This window comes from Mus caroli, unplaced genomic scaffold (genome assembly GCF_978045245.1).
Source record: "Mus caroli unplaced genomic scaffold, Mus_caroli_1 scaffold_1, whole genome shotgun sequence".
Lineage (NCBI taxonomy): Eukaryota > Metazoa > Chordata > Mammalia > Rodentia > Muridae > Mus > Mus caroli.
Genome location: NW_028227256.1, coordinates 60,454,877 through 60,474,450, shown reverse-complemented (window position 1 = coordinate 60,474,450; position 19,574 = coordinate 60,454,877). Strand labels below are relative to the sequence as shown.

Below are 19,574 nucleotides of genomic sequence, written 5' to 3'. Positions count from 1 at the left end.
GCACCTTTATGTCATCTTCTTGCCACCATCATTGCTATCACTTATTAGCGATAAATACTGTGTGCACGCATCTAGCTCACATCTAAATTCTTGTATTCATATTTAGGAGGTTATACTGGCTAGTGTTTCTGTCAACTTAACATCAGAAAGGAGGGAGCCTTGATTGAGAAGATGCCTCCCTATGATGAAGTTGTAGGCAAGCCTATAGAGAAATCTTAACTAAGGCTTGATAGATGAAGGCCCAGTCCATTGTGGGACCACCTGGGCTGGTGGTCCTGGGTTCTATAAGAAAGCAAGCTGAGCAAGCCAATAAGCAGCACCCCTCCATGGTGTCTGCATCAGCTCCTGCCTCCAGGTTCCTTCCCTGCTTGAGTTCCTATCCTAGCTTCCTTCAACGACAGACCATAATATAGAATTGTAAGCCAAATAAACCCTTTCCTCCCTAAGTTGTGCTTTGGTCATGGTGTTTTATCACAGCAACAGTAACTACGAAAGACAGGTGTGTTGCCTAAACAGTTTTTGTGAAAGTAGAAATAGCGACCCTGTTTTTAATGCATATGCAAAATACTCATCCCCTTCTCCTTAACCTTTCAGGAAGACACTACTAAAATAATGTTCCGCTGTCCAGTAAAAACAGTAACTCTGGTAGTTTGAGTACCAGTGTTATTCGGCCTGAATGAGGAACCTCCATGAGCCAACCGTTCATGACCAAGGTTAGTGGTCCCCTCGTCACGGCTGACAACTTCATTTTGTAGGTGAAGAGGAAAAGCATGTGGCAAAACAAAACAAAACAAAACAAACAAAAAAACCCAACGCAGATGATGTTCCACGAGACACCTTAGAATTAAGCACAAGATGCTCAACACCTGGAAATGAACACATCTGCTCAGTCATCCCGTCGGGCCTCAGACTTCTAGAACACGGAGTCTAGCCTTACCTAATGTTACTAGGTTTTTATACTACTCAATATAACAGAATACACGGGTGCAATGGTGAGAATTCCACCAGAGAGTACTTTTTTTTTTCCTTTTTGGGAATTCTACAACTTTGCATATGGAAATCTTGTGCACATTAACCAAACGCTTCAGGCTCAGCTATCTGACTAAAAAGAAGCAACCTTAATTAATGTTATTTTTAGATCACAATCATTTTCATACATTAGCATAACCTTACTACATGGAAAGTGCACCCACTCACACATATTCACGTGTTCTCCCAAAGTAATACCTTTTAGCACCAACTTCAGAAGAAGGGTGCTCTCGGGAAAGAATCAGAAAGGCAATGTCGGCTGACAGCATAGTGGTGTTTCTTGCTTGTATTTGTATATCTGTGCCGGTCAACGATGGTTAGGACCCTCTTCCTCATCTAAATTACTCAGCATATCACATCTAAAGGACGGTGACACTAAAAAAAGTCCCCCTCTCCCCCATCAGTTGTACCTGTTCCTTTCATCTCAAGTTTCCAGCTCTCAAAGGCTGCAGGCAGGCATCTTTCACACTCTACTTCTGGGAATAGTGCCCCAGTTTCAGGAAGGATTCCCAATAGTGCTGTCTAAAACCATCTTTTTTACAACTATTTCCAATTGCTGCTTCTAAGGGAAACTGGTTTTATTTACACTGAATTCAGTAAAGCTCTGAAGGACATCCAACCCAGTACTTCCAAATTATCTCTAATTGTCTTCAAAACTGTCCAAGTGGAGGGGAAACGAGTGTTTTTCCCCCGAGTGCAGACAGCCCTCCATTTCAAGGCAGGAGTAACAGTTCACAGCTTGATACAAACCACCAGCTCTTATTAAGATCTAAAAGCAAACAGTGTGACAACAATGTATGTGCAGCACGGAGCACAACCGTGTCTCTCAATTCCAACTCCAGAAGTCACACAAAGGGGAGGTTAATCATCTGAGGAGCATCCCTGGCCTGCCACCCTCAGGGCGTGAAAATATCTCCTGCATGGTATTGTGTAGTATTGCGCCTTTCTACATTTTACCAAAAAGGAAATATTACAGGGACAGGAAATAAGAAGGGGCTTTAATTGAGCTCATCCAGAAGGGTCCCTATGTCACAGTCCCCACGCACAGTCAGCGGAGCTGGGTTTGAACCTCTGTATCCACCCCTCACCTCATGCCCTGATCTTCTGACGACTGGACATCTCTCAGATGTGAATCATCTGCACAGAGTCTAATCCACTTAGCCACACAGTCATAAAGGCTTCTCCCCCAACATGCAGTTCAAGCTGAGAGCTAGCCAGGCTGCTGCTTCGAGGTCCTGCTACAGAACAGTGTGCTCTCACCGAGAACAAAGAAATGGTACATCTGCCATCGCATGGCCTTGCATGGCAATGACGCACAGGAGACAGTTTCTTGGGTCTTTGAGATGAACATGTCTTAATGCTAAGATGCTCCACGCCATAGAGTGAACCAGATTTCTTTTTCTGGAAGCACATTTAGTTTTGTTTTTGTTTTTGTTTTTTTAAGGAAGCATTATAAATAGAGTACAGACTTTCTATAATATAGGGTGACTTTTTCACAGTAGTGGGACACTAAGAAAAGTTTTCTGGATTGAGGAAAACCCAAACCAAAACACATGGCTTCTGAGCTGGTCCTTATGTGCTGGACAACACCTCGTTCAAATGAGGGGAAATCCAGATACCAGGCCCTCATCAGTTTGTGTGTTTCTGCAAGCAAGTGGATGCCAACATTGCTATTTCACTAAACAAGTCCAACTTTATAGACATCTGTGTAGAAAACAAGCACCATTCAATACACGTTTCCAATTAGAAGCTTTTCAAATGCTACGGGCTTACTCATTAAATTCTAACACCATAACAAATTAGCAGAAAATGTTGATTTATTTAGATTATATCTTGGTATTTTTTTCTTTCACAGTCAGCTTTTAATGATAACATTTTAACTGGCTTTAATGAAAGCCACTAACAGTTTGTTTAAGACAAAGCTTCCTCCACTGAGTGGCTGGATGAAAGCGAAGTGAGGGGCTCTGGTTTGACTGCAGGCTTCATTTCCCACTTAAATTCATCCCCATTAATCTGGATGAAACTTACTTAATCTATGAAAGAGACTACATGCAGAGGAAGGCTTATCTACAAATATTAAAAATCAAATAACCAGGGCTCAAAATGCTTGAAAGTGATTCTCTAATGAATCAGAGGTACAAAATATCCAAACTAGATAAATGGGGTTTAAAAACTTTCAACACTGTAGGGTTTATCTGCAACTATCCAGTATGGTCTGCTTTAGCAGTCTTGAGTATCAATATGCAATCCAAAATAAAAGTCATTATGAAAGCACAGCAGGCCAGTCAGTTATACCAAGGTTACAGTAAATGCCACAAAGCCATTGCTTTTAATTAAAATATTTTTAAGTGAAAAAATGAAGGTTTTTCAAATCACAAGGTTACACGTAAAAAACAATGGTTGTGTGCTGACTGAGGTTAGACTATAAGCCAGTGTTTAGCAGAAACAACTATGAATTCAAGTGTATTTATTTCCAACATGTTTGCTTGGTCACCTAAGTGCACATGAGAGCACTACAGGAGGCTGCTCCCACAGGGCACAGTGTCTTTACTTTCTAGAATGGCTTGGGCTCAAATTAAAGGGAATTCCTTCCCTAGCTTGTACTTCCCTGCTTGCCTGAAGATGGCATTTGAAGCTCCATGTTCTACGTTTCTAACCCACTTCTGAGTAAAAGCGCGTCTTTTTGTTGTTGTGGTGGTGGTGGTGGTGGTTGTATTATCAACACCAAAGTCTCGTAGCAGGAACTCAAAACCAGGTTATGTAAGCAGAAAAGAGAGGTGCCCGAGCCACAGAGAAGAAGACATGCGGCATTGCTTACTTAAATCCCCAGCCTGTGCCCCCAAGGACAATAGCTGCTACCAGGATGGCACCAGCGATGGAGCCTATTATGAGATTGGTGGCGCTAGGACCTGTGACAGAGGATCATGGGAAGAAAGTCATGTGAGCCAACTACTTTCATTACCACAAAGGAAAGGCAGGTAAACAGCTTCAGGAGGCAAAACCCTGCTGTGCAAGGCCCCTGATGCTTTTTCCTCCTAGCTTAATCCCAGGTCAGACACTTCCATCTCTGGTTGGATGATTTGTCTTTAAGTCTGTCCTTTCTTTCCCACTGATCTTAAACTCAGTTAGGTTAATCTTCCTCCAAACTTGAAATAAATCAGCACTGCTTGCTTTCATATATGTGTTTTGTCTCTTTCTCTTCTCCACCCATATCATAAATCAAACAGGTTTGTGCAAATAAAGAACAGGGCTCCATTAGCACTGGCCCCATCTGCTGCTGAATAGATAAGATGAAGGAGGAGCCATTGATAGTGTTCCTCCATCGGAGAGACAGAAAACACTCTCAATGCTGTTTGTTCTACACTGGGAGACAGTGAGAATTTAGTTGGAAGAGGTCGACCAGTAAAGACCTGGCTTTGAAACTTTTTTTCCCTCAGATATTTCTTCAGTGTTAAGGCCCCAAAGTGAGCTTGCAGAGATAGGAGAAATTTATATGAGCAATTTATAGGAAATAGGGAAGAAAGGATTCTTTACATTCCACTTGAGAAATTATCGTTTTGTTTTGTTTTGTTTTGTTTTCGAGACAGGGTTTCTCTGTGTAGCCCTGGCTGTCCTGGAACTCACTCTGTAGATGGGGCTGGCCTCGAATTCAGAAATCCTGCCTCTGCCTCCCGAGTGCTGGGATTAAAGGCATGCGCCAGAAATATATCTTTTAAATTCGCTAAATTCACATTTCTCATTGAGAGACATTTGAAACTTGGTGATATATTTAAAGACTGGAAAAGATATTAGGAATGATAATGTGAAGTAAAGAGAACACCACTGCTAATAGTTGGTAACAAATTACAGTAACTCCAGTGTTCTTCATTTGGCTGTTAACAATCAAGACAGTTATACATAGTTAAAATGAAAGAGGAAATTTCACATCCTCCAGGATTTACTATGCATAGGCATAGCAGTGGCTCCTAATAACCAAATATATTAAGTGCTAACTACATATACTTGCCTATAAATCATTAAGCAGTCAATTTTGCTGGTTTTCCTAAAACCCTCATCTTTTTTGCAGACATTCATTCTTTTCTGAGCAGAATAATCTCTTTTCTCCTCACATAGTGGACACCACACAACTTTAGACGTGTAAGTGGGTGGATAGAAGGTGGTACAGTAGGGTTCCAGGATGGGGTCTTATCTGGTTCCTGGGTTTTGACATGCTCTTAAATCATAGAGGGTCTTTAGAGCATGATGGCTTTTGGAGATACATCAAGGACAATAACAAATTGTCCTTGAAATAACAGCAGTGAGAATGATAATGATAGAGACTGCAGAGTGAGCCCCGACTCCACTCACTTCTGAACATTTGACACATCATCACATTGAATCCTCCTCACACAGGAACATGCAAGGTGGAATTTGGACCATCCTGCTCAAGAGATGAATGCCCAGACAATTATAAAGCCAATAGATAATGGAAACAAGATCCAAACGTGGACTTGCCTGACTTCAAGACTTGTGTTATAAGTCAAGGGTCAGAGCACTGGAGCCCACAGGCAACATCTGGCCTCACTATCTATCTGGGTAAAGACATTTTATTGTAGCACAGCCATGACTTTTTGCATATACACTGACAGCACTGTTGAGAAATTGGAAGACAAAACTATTTACACCCCGCCCTTTATAGGAAGTTTGTGAATAACTGCCTTGATGAAACTCCATGCTATTCCACATATTTTTGTCTCCATCTCTCCTCTGTGAAATTTGGAGAAGGCATTCAAAAATTACGTTCATAGTACCTTGTATGCACCCACACTTAAGCAAATTTACTTTGTTGGTTCAGAATAGGTTAGGATCAGATTCAATACAGAATCCATGGAAAGTAATTCCTGGGGTATATATTTAAATTCTATATATTAGAATTCAAAAATTCAATCTGTCCATGTTATTGGTTACATGAACATTGGTTACACTGTCAATTAAATGAGGAAGCATTAAAACTATGTTGTACTGGATGATTCTATTTTCTAAAAACTCATTACATATCAATTACAAATAAGTGAAACTTAAAGGGGGTAAAGTTAATAAGCTATAGAGGAAATGTTTATAAAACAAGAACATCAAGTCTTATTTTTGTTTTTGTTTTTGTTTTAAAGCATACACGTAGACACTTACCTGTCACAAGCATAGCAACATACCAGCCACACTGGATAGGATGGATGGAAACAAAGGTAACAGGACTGCTTACAATAAAGATTTTTTTTTTTTTTTTTTTTGGTTCCTATCCATCTCTAAGACCAGATGGTTGACCAAATGTCATGGCTTCGGCTATATCTGAAGGCACCGAAACTATGGCCACTAAGGAAGATAGAAGACATATTTGAGAAGATCTTTGGAAAACTGCCTTTCCTCTTAGAAGAATTACACATGAACATATGTCTAGAATTTGGCCCTGGGATAGGAACATCTGGCCAACAATGACAAGATGCAACTTGCAGGACTGACTTCTTACAGTCAAACATTTTAGCATGGTTACATGCTTTATCTTCTCACAGGTAAAGAGAAAAACAAGCCCTTTCCACGGTCCCCCCTTCTCCCGATCTAAGATGCTTCACAGACTGTACTAAGGGAGCACGAGTTAAGAGCATCATTAGGCTAGGCTGGGTATGAGGGCTCATACCATAATCCCAGAATTTAGAAATCTGAGGCAGGGGGATTGCTGTAAGACCAAGGCCAGCCTAGGCTACCCAGTAAATGAACATATAAGCGATAGAGTGAGACCCTGTCTCCAAAACTTTTTAAAAAAAGATCCAAGGCTGGCCAGGCCTTGCAACTATGGTAGAATAGCATCATGTGTAATATGCATGTCTGCTCCTTTCCCATGGCTATCTTGGTGCCCAAGTTGCCTGACTCAGTTATGCAAGGAGAGCAGATGTGTCCCTAACCAGTAGAAATTGAGGGCTGTGCCAACAATGTACATGATCACATGCTCATTCTTTGAGCTAAGTCAAGGATAGGTAGTGTCTCCCTGAGACAATGATTTTTTTTGAGGGGGAGGGTTGCGGGGGACTACTATGAAGTGTTAGCAGAACAGAAAACACAGGGTGTGAAGGGTGACTTCTGCTTTCTGGGTGCTGAAGAAAACAGGGCTTCCTGATAAGCTAGTCTGTGCATAGCAATCTCAGCTACTTAGAGGGCAAGGATTAAGTGCAGAGCAAGCTCACCAGAGCATCAGGAGAGATGAGTTTCTGGGAATCTAATGAGAAAGTGATCACAACACAGTGGTTCCGATACTAGGGACTTTAAAGACAAAACTGCAGGATGAGCTGCAGCTGTTGCTAAGGTTGTGCAGGTTTGAACTTAATATATTTTCATTTATAATGTTCCTTGCTCCAATGTGTACGAACACTTCAAAGCTGAACCCTGAACCAATCTTATAACAAAAAAAAAAAAAAAAAAAGGAAAGAAATTGACTTCCTTGATGTTATTCTCAGACAGATGGAGCTGAAGCCTGCCATGTCAGTCTAAGTCCATAGGAAAGCATTAACTGGCTCTCATTCTCACTATCTTTAAAAAGTGTGAGAGTTGCTGGCATTCCTAATTGTATATATGAATTTATTTGAATAGTGAAATAAAATCGTTAAAATGCTTCTATGAAACACTCACATAAAAGCATTTTGCCAATTAATAGTAAAACAACAACAATAATAATAATAAAGGTCTGTACTTTGAAAGCCTTGCCAGCAGGAGAGCAAAGGGAGTCTTGGGCTCTTGCCTTAACTGTGAATAAGCACCGGACACTGTTCTATGCCCCACATTGTTCCAGACAGGAGAAGGTTCTATGGTGCACAAGAAACATCACAAGTCACAAGACACAATACATTCAAAATCACAGCACAGATTACACCAGCACGGGCAACCATCGACAGGACAAGCATGGAAGGGTCAGGTCCAGGCCAGAGTCGCCTCACACACCACAGAGAGACACGCAGACACTCGGTATGCTTACTCTATGCCCCACCCTGTGCCTCCAAAAATCACCCCTAGGGCCAGAACGGTGCCAGCCACGGCCCCTATGAGCCTGCTCGTGGCCATGTTCACTGTGTGGAGGGAAACGGAGATTTGTTTTTAAAACAGAGAAAAATCATACACTGGTTTCACTATCACACAAAAATGATCTCTCCAGGAAATGCTTTGAAAGTTGGCTAAGTATGGATATCTTCACTCAGAAATTTGAAACAGAGATGGGCATACATCAGAGAATATATGAAAATAATTTTTATCTTCAAACTCTACATGCTCTACTTTAAAATATAATGCCTTATAAATACCTTTAGGCTGATAACTAATCCACTCTGAGTTATAATGCCTAGCAGTATAAGGGTAAATCTTTAACTCAACCATAGCAAATTTATATTGTAATTATAAACTAACCATTGATGCATGCTTTATAAATTTTTCAAACTGCAAAATATGCTTAACATCATTTAAATGGAGAATACACCATTCAGTTTTGTGAAAATTCATAAACACCCAATAGAGTAGCTTTAAAATCCTGTGTAATTTACCTGCAAGGTGATTGGAAAGCATACTCTAAATAACTCAAGGTTTGCACTTCTGTCATAGGAAATGGATATTTAGTTCTTGGACTATAGATTCCAGTGTATAACTGTGTGTGCTGAGAGAAAGAGAGGGCCTCTGAAGACGGACGGCAGAGGCTGCCGCAGACCACCAAGCACTTATTAGTACAGAGCAGAAATGCTCTGCAGCCGTACGCCATCACTTCTGTGCAAAGCTTTCCAAGGTTGGGGAAAAGACCTGGAACAGGTAGAGATGCCCACTGTGTTCTCCACATGGGCTACATGAAGTCAGATATTAACATAGGAGGGAATATTATTTAGGGTCAGTGATGTCTGAAAGGGTAAAAGGGAACTGGCTGAGACACTCTTGTCTCTTGTTTCTACAAAAAATGGAAGGTATGGAATGGAATCGACCTTCGTGACGAGAACAGTTTCACTTCAACAGGACTGTACTCTGTGAACACAGAGAATAGGACTGAGACCTGAGACTCAGGGCCACAGTTGTTTAAGGCTTCCTATTGCACGTGTGGAGCATTCAGTAGGCTATCACCCCCAAAGGGAGAGAATCTTGAATCTCTCAGCCTGCTTAACAACTTTGCAGTTACTTCACTTTATCACAAGGTAAATATTATAAACAAGAGTCTGAAGACCATTAACTAAACACAACTAGAGATAGACCTTTAAAAATGAAGAGATGGAGACACAACATTACACAGAGAAAGTCTAGTGAAGCACAGGAGGAGGAAGACAGGAGATGGCCCGTGGCATGAAGCCCACATTTCCATCCAAAATGACTCAAATTACATCTCAGATTTCCAAACTCTAGAGACAAAGACTAGAAAGGAAAGGCATTCCAAACATAAAACTTGACTCGTTTTCTTAAAATAAAATCGCTGTCTTCAGAATGTTAAATTAACAAATATGTTAGTTCATAACTTTTGGGGAGGAGGGGCTTAATTTTTAAGTACTGACCCTTAGAGTCAAAACTCACCAGTCAATCCTACCTTCCCTTTAACTGTCACATGCGGTAGATCTGATAAATTATAGGAAAATATTTCCTTGCTCTTCCATATAATGTGATGTTAATTTAATATTCATTAGTTTTAAAAATTATAACTACCACATGAAAGATGGATAACAATTTTGCAAACTCTTCTACATTTGTTGTATAATTCCTCACTGTGGAAGCGGGAGGACTCAGTGGCCCACTGTGCAGGTATGAGAAACCTGATCGGGGAAGAAGAAGAAAAAAAATTCTGAAGATGCTTCAAGCACGTATTCCAGGCAGGCAGATGATGAGCCTTAATCAGCACTAGAGAGAATAATTATCTTCAGATTCTTAACAGATAAGTGCTCTTAACACAAAGCAAATGAGAGGAGGTGGAGATTAGCTTTCACAGAGCTCATCTCTCGTGTGCTTCCCATCATGGGGCCAGCTCCAGCACAAGTAAAAATCCACCAGGTCCCTTACTATGATCCCGAACAGGGTTTTATCTCTTTAAATTCAGACTTGGCTTGTTTCCAAATCTGTTTGGCAGGAACTAATTGAGTGACCCTTGGGTGGGCAGCATTTTACAGGGGACACATTTGTGAATGCAGCCATGATGAAAAATTTGAAAGAGAATTTTCCTTGGGCCTTTGGAAGTTCGCAGTGTAGCTTCACTTCCACAGCCATTGATTTATTACGGAACTGCCTTTGTTCGTTATTTCTCTTTCATATTCATTCCTTCTCTGCAAACGTCTCTCTTCCGTCTAAGCTCTACGTTGTATGTACAACGGCATAAGTTCATTTTCTCTGATGACCCTGATCATGGCACTCCTAAGGCTCACAGATGATAAACACAATCCTGGTTTTTGGATGCTTGACACTTCCCCCTCGCTGTCTGACACACTTGCCCTTCTTTACACCACGCCCATAGATCATGGTCATTACCTCAGTACCTCTGTGTGTGTGTGTGGTGTGTGTGTGTGTGTGTGTGTGGTGTGTGTGTGTGTGTGTGTGTGTGGTGTGTGTGTGTGTGTGTGTGTGTGTAGGTGTTTATTATTTTCAATCTTGCTTCCTGTTCTCTAGGTTTACTGGTTAAAAAACAAAACAAAACAAAACAGAACTTCTGATAAGAGTGTAATATTAAGATGCAAATTATAAATGTTCTCCTTTATGGCATTAAAAAAAAAGTCTCTGTTTTGCTCTTTTTGAAAGTGGGCGGTTCCTTTCTTAGTTTCCAAAACAGGAGGAGGCAGTGTTTCACCTATGTGAACCGGGTGGGCCAACTCTAAATCCCTTGGCACTTCAAAGGCAATAGGCAGCAAAGCCAGCACTGGTGGCTTCTAGGCCCCAGTTCTTCCTGCAGGGACTTGCCTTACTAAACTGAAGGTTAGAAATAAACACTAAATAAACCCCTTTATTTGACAGCATAATACTGATATTATAAAAATACCTTATCTTGTTGGAAATTTCAGTGTGCTAGACATAAATTCATATCTCCTACTCCCTTTCCATGTAATAAAAATAGTTCAATTTTAGTATACTGGGAGATATGTCTGGAAGGATATGCAATAAATCATTTCACGACAAATATTATTTTGTTGGGGGTTGGTTCTAATACTTTGTCTTATTTTGGGTTCCAAAATTGGGAATCTACATGTCCAAACGCTGAAGGTCCCTGTCCCTAATTGATTTTTTGATTGATCAATGAAGAGCCAGTGGCCAATGGCTGGGCAAGATGACAGAGGCAGAACTTCTAAGTTCCTGGGGGAGGGGGGCAGAAAGGGCCACCAGGAGAACAGGAGAAGGGGTAGGACAGACCCTATAGGGAAGGGACAGGAGGGAGGAATGCAGGTACAAGGAAGAAAGTGGCCCCTGGAAGGGCTGCTCAGAAGCCTCTTGGGCAGCAAAGATACCCCCACACACCCCACACACCCCACACATCCCACCCCCTCACCCCTGCGCCAAGGAGCCAGGGAAGCAAAGATGAGGTATGGATTTAGGAGGTGTTAAGCCAGGAATACTGGAGGGGAGTGTGTGCTGGCTGCAGGGAGGTTTAGAAGTTAAGGCATATCAAAAGTAAGCTGGCAAATGTGTCTTTCATTTGAAAATCCAGAGAGCTCTTGGGCTGGTGGCTGGAAGAGCGACCCACGGAGAGCCAGAGCAGTTTAACTAATTCACCTATGTTATTTTCAGCTGAATATGATGGCATACACTTATAATATCAGCAGCTGGGAGGCTGAGGCAGGAGAATTGTGGGTGTGAGGCCAGCTAGAACTACATAGCAAAATTCTGTCTTAAAAAAAAAAAAAGACAAATACAATAATTCATTAACAAAAATACAGAGGCTATTTACATAAATAAATAATAAACAGGTACTGAAATATTGTAGAATATGGTAAACCCTTAATCTTTCGTGATTCTGTGGTTAATAAAAAATGCCTGACATAATTATACATAATACTTCATACTCACATAGAAGAATCATTTAGTGGTCAGGACTATAAAATCAAGGCTTTGTCATATCAAAGTCCCCTAAAGAATATATGCAAAGGCAATAAACAATATCTGGTATATTATAAACATTTAAAGTTACTGTTTTCAAAGCTCTAAACTCTAATGATATACTTCATTTCTTCAGAGCAATATTAAGCACTGCTGGTAAATAATTGATCCTCTAATGGGCTTAACCGCTGCCCGGCTACCAACATTCCTTCTCTCCCTCATGCACAAAGAACGAGCAGAAGGACTTAGCGTTCTGCTTTAAATGAGGCAGCAGCAGCAGAAAAGACACTGGGGTTAAGCTCATGTGATCACATTTTATTTAATTAGCTGTTAACACTGATAATTGGTTTTCCTGTTTGTAAAGCAGCAGATATGGACGAACTGCCTTCGAGGCTAATTTGATGACTATGGTCCTCATTAAAGGGTCTGGTTCAACCTTCCTAGGCACACTGTCTCTGCCCACACAAGTCAGTGTAAGTGATAGAACCCACTTTCTTGTTTTTTTCTCTTGTTACAGTGATGGCATGATAGCAACCAAATGAGAAAACTCCATCACAGTCCACAATATGCACTGAGCAGAGTGGATACAAATGAATAAAAATAAATGGCAGGTTCTCTCTCTCTCTCTCTCTCTCCCCCCTCTGTCTGTCTATCTGTCTGTGTGTGTTCGTCTGTACATGCATATATGGGTGTGTGAGCACAAGTGTTAAGTGTGTAGAGGCCAGAGGCTTGCATCAGGCACCTCTCTCAGCCACTTCCCACCTTATTTTTTGAGGCAGGGGCTCTCACTGAACCTGGAGTTCACCACAGGTGCTCTGGAGCGCTTTTCCTACAGAGCCATCTCCTGGGCCTCTGGAAATTCTTTTAAACAGAAATGGAGGCTATTCTATCCTTGCATAACAAAGGAAAAGAATTCCTTTCAGTGACCTCAACAGGAAGGACTTGAGAGAAGAGGAGCTCAAAGGGGCTTCAAATATAAAATTAATGGCTGTAGTTGGGTTCCATCTATCTCTTATGCCAAGTTCATGAGTAAAAGGGCAATATTTTCAAGCTCCCTTCAGCAGCACCTATACTAAAAACTGGAATGGTTCAGAGATTAGCATGGCCTCTGTGTAAGGATGACATGCAAATTCATAAAGTGTTCCATATTTTTGACAGACTTGAGGCCACAGGGAATGGGGAGGCCTGACGGGGTGTGGGGAGTTGTAGGGGTGTGGGGACATCCTCTTGGAGACAGGGGGAGGAGAAATGGTATAAGGAACTGTCAGAAGGCAGACCAGGAGGGGGATAATGACTGGACTGTAAAAAAATATTATTAGATTATTTTTAAAAAAAGATTGGTAGAGAGATCAGCATGAAATAAAAATAAGTGGTATTAAAAGGCAATATTTTCATTACACTTCTTAGATTCCAGGGGAATACAATTAAACAAAGATAGGCAACTTTGGATTTGTTGTTTTGTTTTGTTTTAGGGATAGTCTCACTAGCTAGCCTGGTCTAGAATTCTTATGTAGCCCAAGATGGCCTTAAATGTAAGGCTGCTTGAGCCTCCCAAGTGTTGAAATACAGGTGCTGGAAACTGAAGCCAGGTCCTCTACAAGAACAACCAGTGGTCTTAACCCCTGAGCCGTCTCTCCAGCCCCAAAACAGAGCTATTATTTAACTGTCCAAAAATTTCTTGATTTATCTGGACATTTGTTTACAAAATAGCTGGTTTTCATTTATGTGAAGTAATGACATTTTTTGCTTAGTCAAAATTATCATAAACACATGGTGATTTTAGCAGTTATCTAACCAACTTGCACCTATGACTTGCTGCCTTCAGCAGGAGCAGAAAGAAGAAAACTGTGAGCAGAGGGGAGCAGCCGAGGTGAACACTAATCACCTCTGAGCGATGGAGTGATAGATAATCTTTACTGTCTTTTCCAGCCCTTGTGTATATTCTTATGCTTTTTTTTTTTTTTAGTAAAAACCATGTATTATTTGAATTACCATAAAAGGGGGAATATTTTCTTATCTATAATGAAGATTGCCACCTCATAAAATGAGAGCGAGTCTAACCAAAAACAGCTGTAAATGCTCTCTCCTCTAGTGTGTGGCTAATGGAGCCCCTTCCCACCTAACAGGCAGGAGAAGGTTATTGAGCTCAGTGCACAAGCACGCCTGTGTGTCACAGAAGCAAACAGCACCGAGGTATCTTTGAAAGCCATGGCTGTGCTATGCCGAGGGCTTGAAGAGAAGGCTTCATTTCTCTTGACAGGGCCTAAATCTCCAAATCTAACTTCTGAAGGTGGATCCGAGAATGTTTTGCTCTAGTTTTAAAGTAACAGAAGACCGAGTGTAGAAGTGGAGTGGATTCCTTTTTAGAAAGGAAATAGGGAAAGCAGAAATAGATTGTGAGGGTGTGATAATGATTCTTATAGAATTTTAGTATCCCAGGAATATTAAGCAAAGGACTGAAGTGTGTTTTAACATGCTCACTGTCATGGAACAACCCACATGCATACAAACTCGGCTCCGTCTCTTTAGGAACTGTGTAGTCTAGGGAGCTTGGTCTGCTGTGAGGGTCATGCTATCCCATACAGACCACACTAAAGTTCAGAGTTTAAATGTTTCGTCCAAAGCAAGGTTGATCATTTGATGCTAGTTGTATATGTTTAAGAAAACATCATGGAAGTTAATTTATAGGATACTATTAGCAGCACCATTTAAAACAAGAATCTGAGGTACAACGCCATGGTCAAATGTCAGAATTGGCACTAGCGATAGTTTGTTTTCTGGGAACTTGCTACTTAGATGCTACCTAAAGCCTATTGTAACTGACAGCTTTTCACGATCTTTGGGGATGAACTGAGGGGGTGAGAGAGGGGAGAATAATGAGAAAATGACTGTTATATTCATTTTTACATAGGCAGTGCTGTAAAATGATGCAATAGAAACTGAGCGTGCTCCCAGTTTGGCCTCTGGTTGCCTGGGTAACGGGCATGTCACCTGACCTCGGGGCCTGAGCATTCTCATTTTCAATATCACATGGTGACTATGAACTGCCACAGACTCATTATGCTAAATTCTAATCTCTCTCTTCTCTTAGCGGCTGCTTAGAACAAAGCTTCAGACCTTTTACGTTTCCTTTGAAAAATTAAAGCTATCTGAAGAACTGATTCTTTTACCAAATCAAAAGAATTTGTTAGAATGGGGCATAAAAGACTACAACTTTCCTCTGGAGAGAATGTGATATGGAGGAGCCATAAAAGTCTCATGTCAGCCCCAAAGACTGTACAATTTGAAAATGGAATGGCTTAGATGAATTATAAAATAATCGGCTTTTGGGAAAGTGGGGGAAAGTATAAGGTTTAAAGGGCAGAGAAGAAACTGTTTTAAAGGAAGCCAGAATATTTACTTTTCTTAATGCAGTTCCAAGCATAGGAGGTAATTTTAATATGCTTCTGAAAATGTGGTACACACAGGATGGCACATCTCTGTGGCAAAAGGATATATTCCTGTGTGTCTCCTTCCAAAGCTGTGGAAGTGGATTACTGCTGCAGTGGGAGAGGGGAGAGGAATAGTCTGCAATGATCTAAAACTGGAATCATACAAACCCTTAGGTCCTTCATCCTTTGGGGGGTTGGGGTTCCGAACTGGATCCCGGATGCTGCAGTCTGTGCCTGCCCAAGTGAAATCACAGATGCAGGTGGCTTCGTTGCTACACACCTGTGACAGAGAAAGAAGAGAGACACAGCAATGTGGACCACTGATGGTAAGCATAATCCCACTTAGAAGGCTTCCAAAACATTCCCATGGCTTTGAGGACTAAGTTCATGGGTCAAATTATTGAATACATTTCTAGTAATTATGAAAAATTATGTTTAAGGTGAAGAAAACTTTTTAGAATTATATTATTCACAGTATTAGACATATTTAGATATATAAATGTCCAATAAAGTAGATTTATTTTCCCCCCTGAAGCAAATGTTTCTAGGAACAGCTATGAAAAATATACATGTTTAATACAGTAAGTTATCAGACATGGGACTCAAAAAACAATCCCAGAGAATAGAGGGAGCAGGCTCCAGGGGCAATTCTTAAGATAAAAGACCAAGAGACACAGTCCCTAACACGCTGCGTGATCTCGCCATGCCCAACCGTCTGGTGGCACTTTGCCTGCCCAGACAGCTCTCTTCACCCCTCCCACCATCTATTGGAGGCACTCTTTCCCAGTCAGCAGGCTGACACCCTCCACCAGGCAGCAAATGGCACAGGCTTGCAATTTACATGAATCAAATAAAACACCCCGCAAACTAGAAAGAAAGGTGCCGAGACCCTTTTATCATTAGAAATGATAAAATCAAATGCCAATGCTTTTAAATCCAAGATACTGAAATATATGGTTATGACTAATAAGACTGAACTTTGCTTTCAAAAAATAGTGAAAAATGAGATGGGACAAGGGAAAACAGCAGAGCTTTTATGTCTCTTATTTCTAGAGCAGCAACTAAAATGCTTAAAAAGTCTATCTGGTGATTTTATTTTGGATAGAAATGGTACTGAACACTCATTATGTGTCAAGCTCCTCTGCTTCTAACATCACGACGAGCTTCTCCCTCACTCTGCACTCCATCATCAGCTAAGGGCTGAGAGAGGGTAAGTACCCACCCAGAGTCACTAAGACATAACGGAGCAGAGCCAGGATCTAAATCAAAACTCTTTCTAGCCCCTGAATTCGTGTTCTTAAGTCACTAGATAGGATGGCTGACTTCAATGTCATCTTCTTGGGATTAATAAATACCTAAAGGACATGAGTAAGGCACACCTTTGGGGGGGGGGCATGTATCTGAGTGTGTTTCTGAAGGATCAGCTATAGGAGAAAGGCCCCACCTGAATGGGGACCCCAGTGCCACCCCATGGAATGGGGTCCGAGTCTGAAGAAAAAAGAAGTTAGTTAAGCACCCGTGGTTCTTGCCTTTGCTTCCTGCTCTGACAAATAGGAGGAATAAGTTCCTGGCTGCCACACCATCCCCAGCATGCTGGACTGTGTCCCTTGAACCATGAGTCAAGCCACCCCCTCCTCTCTGGAGTTACTTATGTTGTATAAATATACATACACACACACACACACACACACACACACACACATATATATATATATATATATATATATATATATATATATATATATATGTCAACAAGCAAAGTGATCAGCACACCAGGCTACCTGGCCTCCCTGTGAGCTTGTGCTTTAACCAAGCATCACCAGGAGAAAAGCTTCCTGGTCCTGTCACCTTGCTCTCCTCTGTGTCACCTGCCTGTCTCTCTGTGTTGATGTCGAGTTATATCTGGAGAAGGTGATCCATACACATAAATAATTCAAATTAATTTATAAACGTCTATTTTAGCAGATGAAGGCACTCAGAATATGATGATAATCAGGGCACAGAAACTGGCCACAGTCTCAGTAAGAAATGTCTGTCATGCAAACTTTATATGCCCCAGTACAGGGGAATGCCAGGGCCAAAAAACTGGGAATGGGTGGGTAGGGAAGTGGGGGGGAGGGTATGGGGGACTTTTGGGATAGCATTGGAAATGTAATTGAGGAAAAGATGTAATAAAAAAAAAAATATATATATATATATATATATATATATATATATATAAAGTAATGTCCGTGTCTGACTACCATGTCACTGTGAGCTCAGGGTCCCAGACAATGAAGGTCAAACCATCACCCTGATGTTTACTTACCCCGTGGCCTGAGCAGACTTTACCCTTTGAGTCAAGTGGGCAGCTGCTCATATTCAGGGCTTGAATCTGTAGGCATTTCCGATCTAAGCACATCATGGAGGGGCCACACGGAGTCCCATCTTCAACATAACCCACGTCTGTATCATCGTCTAAAACTACGTGAGCACCACTGAAAGCAGACAGTGATCTGTTGTATTAAATAATTCATCTCAATGGGGTGGGGCTCAGTTCTACCCCACCTTTGATCATTCAGTGCCCAGATAAAAGTCACAACCCTTTATGTTTACGAGAAGCCGTCACACCATCAAACCTGGGCAGATATCCACCCTCTAAGCTATTAATGTTTACTTCCCTATCAATAACCCTGAGTTATAATTTTCTGTTATCTATCTATCTGGGCTACTCTTATCTCCAGCTGGCCAACCTTCCTGGCCATTTTTTTCATGACTCACCTACCCAATGCCATCTTCTCCTCTCTCCACCTTCTTCCTTATCTCCCATGGTCTCCTGCCTCAGATCCCAAGACCAGGAACTGAAACTCCACCTACTCTCTTCTGCCTCAGTATAGGCTATGAGCATCTTTATTTACCAGTCAGGGCTAACTTGGGGGGCAAGGTAAGAATCTCCTCCTTCCTGGGGACAACCAAAGCCAGTATGCAGCATTACAATACATAGCAAAAGACCACACCTCAACAGTGACCCACATAAACATAAGCACCACACTATCCAACAACACAGAGCCAGCCCATACAAGGCTTGCCATTCGTGAAACGGAGAGACTGTTACAGTGAGCAAGGGTTTATTTGAGACTTTTCTTCCCTCCCACCTATCTTTAATAAAAGTCCAAGAAAGAAACCGCCTTTTGTTATCATTTACAGCACACATCATCAGGAACAACAATTATCAGCAGGAAATATTCTACCTCTTTGGGTGTTCTCAATATTAAGGATAAGTGAAAGGTGTTTGTGTAGACCGAGAAGAAAGTGTGTCATTGATTCTCCAAGGCCTGGTGGGGAAAATATAGTATGGGAGGTAAATAATGCTGAGCAAACACAGCAAAGCAAGGTTGTATTTGATTTGAAAATCATTACTATTACCTCAAAGGATTGAGCTATCACAACTGAAAGGAGAAAGCCAGGTCTTTACTAGTGCTTACCTTGTATGCTTCAACATTAGGGGTAATTAGAATTTCGATAATAATTAGAAACTGGATATAATTATTATTAACGAAGAGTCTTGCTGAATGTTTTACCAATATGGTAGTTTGTAATATAGCCTTATAGTTCAGCAAGGCTATTAAAGAAAGGTGAGGTAACACACGCTGGAAGAGCGCTTGTGTACATGGAAGGTCTAGACACAATATCTACAGACGTTTCCCAGGGAGGGGCTTCTTCTCTGAGGCCTAGTTAAAATTACCTTTAGAGCCACTCAACAAGATGGGAAAGTAGCAGTTATCTGACCAAGATATCATGAAATTGTGCAGAATTACTCTTGGGTAATTTCAAACATTTATTCACTCCCATTAAAAGGTGGTTTGAAATTCTGGGAGAGTGAAAATAAAGGGACAAGAACTGTGTCAGTTCTGTGGTAGGATCCCAAAGATGTTTTAACAGCAGGGCCTCTGAACAAGAGAGCGCCACCATAGAACCATGGTAACTCTGAAAGCAATGGCTCTTACTTGTGACGTAATGCAGCTTCCTGGCTGAAAATGCAAGCCTCTTGTCTATGTGCTATGTGTGCATAGA

General features: G+C 41.2%; 1 protein-coding gene and 1 non-coding gene across 4 annotated transcripts in view; one reads left to right on the top strand and one right to left on the bottom strand.

Annotated features, from left to right (window-relative positions):
• Positions 1 to 19,574, bottom strand: part of Adam23 (ADAM metallopeptidase domain 23) — a 150,149-nt gene that overhangs the window by 6,833 nt on the left and 123,742 nt on the right. Inside the window, exons 23-25 of one of the 3 annotated variants that reach the window (XM_021167059.3) lie at positions 17,830 to 17,998; positions 15,690 to 15,801; positions 3,848 to 3,938 (exon numbers count right to left, since the gene is read on the bottom strand). In XM_021167059.3, the coding sequence (XP_021022718.1) occupies positions 3,848 to 3,938; positions 15,690 to 15,801; positions 17,830 to 17,998 (372 nt within the window). Of the gene's footprint in view, positions 1 to 3,847; positions 3,939 to 15,510; positions 15,802 to 17,829; positions 17,999 to 19,574 lie in introns of those variants that run through there. The other 2 variants (XM_029477536.2, XM_029477522.2) reach the window with 2 other exon arrangements.
• LOC115032380 (U6 spliceosomal RNA) lies at positions 13,141 to 13,243 on the top strand. Its single transcript, XR_003838061.1, has one exon. It is a non-coding gene; the product is annotated as a U6 spliceosomal RNA (small nuclear RNA).